Here is a 6,000-nt window from a genome sequence, read left to right on the forward strand (position 1 = left end):
ATAAGGAGCTGAGTCAAGCTCATGACGCGCGAGCCAGCACTCCCCTGGCATCAGCCTTTCTCCCCTTCCACCTGAAGCTAGCCGTCTTTTAAATTGAAGAAAATACTCCAGCTCGCAAAACCCTGGCGTTCTCCCGATTCCCTTTGCACCTTATTCACACTTGAAATGCTGAATCATGACTCCGAGATTGTAAAAGAAACACTACTTCAACTGGGACGCCAGGACCCCCAGAGGATCCCACGCTTTCCTGCCTTCCTTTGCACCTTTTAAAGTCTAAATCTGGAGCCCTTCCCGAAGATCTGCGAGGCTCCAGGAGCAGCCAAGTCTGCAGGTCGGGAGAGCGCCTCTGCCCGCTGTGCTGCTCCTCCCCAAACGCTGTGCAGCTCACGACTCCCAAGGAGCTGACACACTCCCCGTCTGCACAGCTCACCAGCAGCCGCCGAGAAACCCCCAACTTCGAAGCTTCACCACCACAGCCACCCGCCCGGAGCTCGTTGGGCCCGCGCTGGTCTCATTTGGCCACCGTACCACGGGGGTGAGCTGTGCGGAGGCGGGTGGGCTCCACCAGACCCCTCCCAGCCCTGGCCCCAGAGACCAGCCCGCCCAGAGTGCAGACTCTCGAGAAACTCAATTCCAAGTCCCGGCCCGCGCCTCCTGAACCGCCCCGGGAGCCCCAAGCAGCCGGGCGGAGGACCACTGAGCAGAGGGGCGTGGGCAGCCTGGAGAGGAGGGAGGCATGGAGGGGAAGGGGCGGCGAGAAAAGAAACGGCCCCCAAGCCAGTCCCGCAACTTCTCCCAGCCCGGATTGGGGCTGAGGAGAAACGGCGGCGGCCGCGAGCAAGGGGTGAGGGACTCACTTGAAGGTGAGGACGCAGAGCGGCCGGTAGGACTTGTGACTGGTGTTCTCGGCCATGCCCTTGCCCCAGAAGTCGTTGGAGAAGATGCCCCAGCGCAGCGGGGCGCCGGGCCGCACGTCGGGGTTGTTGACGATCGCCCACACGTCGTCGTGCACGAACTCGCCCTGCAGGGAGCGGCCGTAGCACAGGCAGCTCGCCCCGACCAGCAGCGCCGCGGCCCCAGGCGCCGAAAGTCCGCAGCCCCGCCGCCTGGAGGGCGCGCGGTCCCCGCCGCCGCCTCGGGCAGAGCTTGTCACTACCATCGCGCCGCCGCCGCTGCCCTGGCCTCTCCCGGGCGTCTGGCATCGTCCCCAGCCGGGGACCGGGCGGCGCGCGGCGGCTGCCCGGAGGTGGGCTCGGGCATAGTCGGCGGCAGCTGGACCTGCCGCTAGCGCCCCGCGCTCCGCCGCCGCCTGCGCCGCCGAGTTGGCCCAGCTGCAAATAAACAGCAGTCCCCCCGCCTCCCCTGGCCATCGCCACCTCCTCCGCCCCACTGCGCATGCCCCGCTCTCAATCGCCTCCACCCCCCAATCCCGGGACCGGCGCCGCTTTCGCCCCCATGTCCCGCACCCTCCCCCCGCGCCCCGGCTGGTTGCGCGCTCAGCCCGCGGGCGCAGCGGCGCCGGGCGGCGAGAGTCAGCGCTCAGGTGGAGCGGGGTCGCCGCGCGGGGCTACCCGGAGCGGCGGGGAAGGGGCATCCGAGATGCTCTCCGCCTCCCAACATGTACCCCAGCAGGGTCCGGGAAGGGCCTCCTGGTGGGCACCTCCAGGCCCCGGGCCAGGACGGGCTTAGCAAGTGCTCAGCCTGAACCCCCCGCCCGCCCTCAGGGAGGGAGCAGTGGCTGCCGCCGCCCAGGACGTCCCCGGCTTTTCAGCACCCCGGACAACAGCAGGGGCGGCCCGCGGGCCACGCTCTCCCGCCCCGCTTCGCGCTCGCGTCCCGTCGTCCCCTCCACGGTCTCTTTCCCGGGCTTTCGGTCCCCACCGCCCCGCGACGAGAGGTTGCAGACTCCGGGGGTGGAAACCGCAGGGAAATGGAGCTTCTGAAGCATCTTTCTGAAAACCGAGCGAGGGTCTCCCTGGCGGGGGCGTCTCCTGCCCGCCCTGCCCAGGTTTGTTCCGAGGAACCATCGGCTGTTTTCCTTTACCGCCCATTGCTCTGCTCACCCTTATAAAGTCTCAGGTTCGATTTTTGGTTTGGGTTTGGGCTCCGAATTGGCTTCTGAAACATTCCTCCTCGTTTTGTTTTTTACTACGGTTCTTAAAACAATCTGGGAGATGCCAAGCAAATTACTTTTTCTTCCCATCTAAGTGGGTCACTTGGGTCTGATTATTTCCTACGCTGTGAGCGTGTTTGAACTCTTCCTGCTAAGTCAATACGATTTAAAACAAAAACAAAAAACCAAACTGCTTTAAGGCCTCTGGCTTTGGCTTCCCATCTTCCAGTTTTTCTGAACGGTTGTTTTCTTTTTTAAAAAATACTAATTATAATATGTAAATAAGCTAAGTATACCGTTGAGATGAGGATCAGTAGAATTTGTCCAGGTTTGAAAAATCTGTTAACTCTTTGAGGCCCTTGTAAATTTCTATTGCTGTGTGTCATTGAAGTTACCTGGAATCTGATGCATCCAGATAGAGAAACTTAAAATATATACAAAATTCGCCATATTATTATCATCCTTCCAAAATCCTTAAGAGTTTTGATGATCTAAAAAAAAAAAAAAAGAGAGTAGAAAAAAAGGCAGAAATCACTCTTACACTCACTGAATGTTTTTGTGATTCTTTAGGGCACCAATTTATTTATTAAAAAATTTAAGATATATCTGAGCAGCTGAAAACTCAATGAAATAAGACGAATATATTCCAAGTCAGGATGTTTTTATCCGTTTCACTTTTTTTTTAGTGACTTAGAAATTAGTGACTGAGAAATGTATTCATCCTTGCATCAAAACTTTTTAACCCTGAGTAGCTTTCATATCCAGACCCTACACACACCTGTGTCAACCATCTCCCCAAAGAACACACTACAGCCTTTCTTCTTCACCTGCCCATTAACTTAATAAAAATATACGAAAGTATATGTTGTGCTACAATATGCTAAGTACTGGGCTGGATGACCAAAGCTGCTCAAATTGTGTACGTGTGTAAGTGTGTGTGTGTAAGATTAATACCATAAAAGTCTAACAACCTTCTGAGTTAACAGCTGACTAAGACAGTGAATTTGTCCTTGCTGAAATGATAGTAGGTGTAATAAGCCAATGTATCAGTCCTTACCTACAATTAATAGAGGCTTTCTTGAGACAATATCTTACTCCCAAAGAGTGCCTCTAATTGTAGATTTTTAAAGAGAACAGGCCTTTTCTCCCTTAAATCACCCTTGTGGGAGGCACAGCTTGCCCACCCTGTTCTGTTCTGAGTTGTTATCTTTTTTAGAAGAAAACACTTATCAGAATTCTCCATGACAATAGAGAGAAATGAAGAAGGACAAAGCTGGACTCCAAAAAGACAATAAAAGGGAGCAAAGAGGAAGGAAACCTCTAAGTAGGATTCCAGGTTTCTGAGCACAGAGAGTTTCATCAAGATTGGCTGTAGACTGACTGGCATCTCCATTCTATTTAGTTCGGATGATGAATTTGGGATGAATGTACTTTAAAATAATGAGATACCTCAAGTCCTCTCAAGGACAAAGTAATAAGTAACTAATTTTTAAAAGTAAACAGTTCCTACCACATGACCCAGCAATCCCACTACCGGGCATATACCCTGAGAAAAACATCACTCAAAAAGAGTCATGTACCACAATGTTCACTGCAGCACTATTTACAATAGCCAGGACATGGAAGCAACCTAAGTGTCCATCGACAGATGAATGGATAAAGAAGATGTGGCACATATATACAATGGAATATTACTCAGCCATAAAAACAAACGAAATTGAGGTATTTGTAGTGAGGTGGATGGACCTAGAGTCTGTAATACAGAGTGAAGTAAGTCAGAACGAGAAAAACAAATACTAACAAATACTATATATGTATGCTAACACATATATATGGAATCTAAAAAAAAAAAAAAAATGGTTCTGATGAACCTAGGGGCAGGACAGGAATAAAGACACAGACATAGAGAATGGACTTGAGGACACGGGGTCGGGGAAGGGTAAGCTGGGACAAAGTGAGAGAGTAGCATTGACATATATACACTACCAAATGTAAAATAGATAGCTAGTGGGAAGCAGCTGCATAGCACAGGGAGATCAACTTGGTGCTTTGTGACCAGCTAGAGGGGTGGGATAGGGAGGGTGGGAGGGAGATGCAAGGGGGAAGGGATATGGGGATATATGTATACATAGAGCTAATTCACTTTGTTACAAAGCAGAAACTAACAGCATTGTAATACAATTATACTCCAGTAAAGATGTTAAAAAAATAATAAAAAAATAAAAGTAAACCATTCCTTTGCAGCCCCATCATTTCCTGATCCAATACGGTTCTGTGTTACAGAAAAATAGTGTAAAAGTATTGATGTCAGAGAGAGAAGGTCTACACTGATATGGCACCTCATTATCCCTCTGCTTAAGGTGTAAAGCACTCACCTTGCCTAACAAAGAGGCCCCAAAGCAAATTAAGTTAATTCTTGTTACTTTGTCTCTGATTATTTTTAAAGGCTTTGTAATTAGAACAATACTACCTTCTAAGACACCTTTTGTCCCCTCAGAGCAATTTAAAACATAAATTATTATGAAGGGCTTCTCTGAGGCTCATACAAATTAATGTGGACCATAACTCTGAAAGAAATTGGGACACAACTAAAAATAAATCAAGGGCAAGTAGATAATTTAATAAAACAAATTTCAAATTACTGCCCACTGCAATTTCAGCCCAATACACCCTGTTCAGGTACCAGGATATAAAGAAACTGTTGACTGAAGTAAAAACTCACAATGTGAGAGCTGTGGGTTTTGTTTTGTTTGGTTTTGTTTGCGGTATGCGGGCCTCTCGCTGTTGTGGCCTTTTCTGTTGCGGAGCACAGGCTCCGGATGAGCAGGCTCAGCGGCCATGGCTCACGGGCCCAGCTGCTCCACGGCATGTGGGATTTTCCCGGACCGGGGCACGAACCCGTGTCCCCTGCATCGACAGGCGGACTCTCAACCACTGCACCACCAGGGAAGCCCTGGGTTTTAGTTTTATTTGGGGACTTGCTGAGGACTATAGCCTCTCAGATAGTTCTGAGTAATTGCTCGGAAAAGCTGGTGGGGAGGTCTGCATACATGTGATTTTGGCAAAAAAGTATGTGCTGAAGTAAGTCAGACAGAGAAAGACAAATATCATATCATATTGCTTATATGTGGAATCTAGAGAAATGGTACAAATGAACCTATTTACAAAACAGAGGTTGAGATGTAGGAAACAAACTTGTGGTTACCAGGGAATAAAGGGGACCGTGGAGGGATAAACTGGGATATTGGGATTGACATATACACACTACTATATGTAGAATATTTAACTAATAAGGACCTACTGAACAGCACAGGGAACTCTATTCAATACTCTGTAATGACCTATATGGGAATTGAATCTAAAAAGGAGCGGATATATGTGTATGTTTAACTGACTCACTTTTCTGTACAGCAGAAGCTAACAAAGCATTGTAAATCAATACTATGCTTCAATAACATTAGAAAAGAATAAAAATTAAAAGGCATCGGGCTTCCCTGGTGGCGCAGTGGTTGGGAGTCCGCCTGCCGATGCAGGGGACACGGTTCGTGCCCCGGTCCGGGAAGATCCCACATGCCGTGGAGCGGCTGGGCCCGTGAGCCATGGCTGTTGAGCTGGCGCGTCTGGAGCCTGTGCTCCGCGGTGGGAGAGGCCACATTGGTGAGAGGCCGGCGTACCGCAAAAAAAAAAAAAAAAAAAAATTAAAAGGCATCAATTAAAAAAAAAAAAGGAGTACGTGCAATCAAGCACAGATCTTTGTAGAAGGTTACTGCTAGTCACAAGAAACAGGTATCTCAGTTAATCTTTTTAGTGCTTTTCTAAGTATGGGGAGATGCAAGAATCTTGGTTCACTGAATGTTCTCCTGAAAATATCTAACTTTCTGAGGGCT

General features: G+C 49.3%; 1 protein-coding gene across 2 annotated transcripts in view; it reads right to left on the reverse strand.

The window, feature by feature from the left end:
- TMTC1 (transmembrane O-mannosyltransferase targeting cadherins 1) overlaps nucleotides 1-1,174 on the reverse strand; it is a gene marked incomplete at its 5' end in the record, with an annotated part of 260,055 nt that extends 258,881 nt beyond the window's left edge. Inside the window, one exon of one of the 2 annotated variants that reach the window (XM_082666290.1) lies at nucleotides 858-1,174. In XM_082666290.1, the coding sequence (XP_082522416.1) occupies nucleotides 858-1,159 (302 nt within the window). The remainder of the gene's footprint in view (nucleotides 1-857) is intronic. The other variant, XM_082666289.1, reaches the window with a different exon arrangement.
- Between the last annotated feature and the right edge of the window lie 4,826 nt (nucleotides 1,175-6,000).

The sequence above is a fragment of the Grampus griseus genome (genome assembly GCF_964374135.1).
Source record: "Grampus griseus genome assembly, chromosome: 11".
Taxonomy (NCBI): Eukaryota; Metazoa; Chordata; class Mammalia; order Artiodactyla; family Delphinidae; genus Grampus; species Grampus griseus.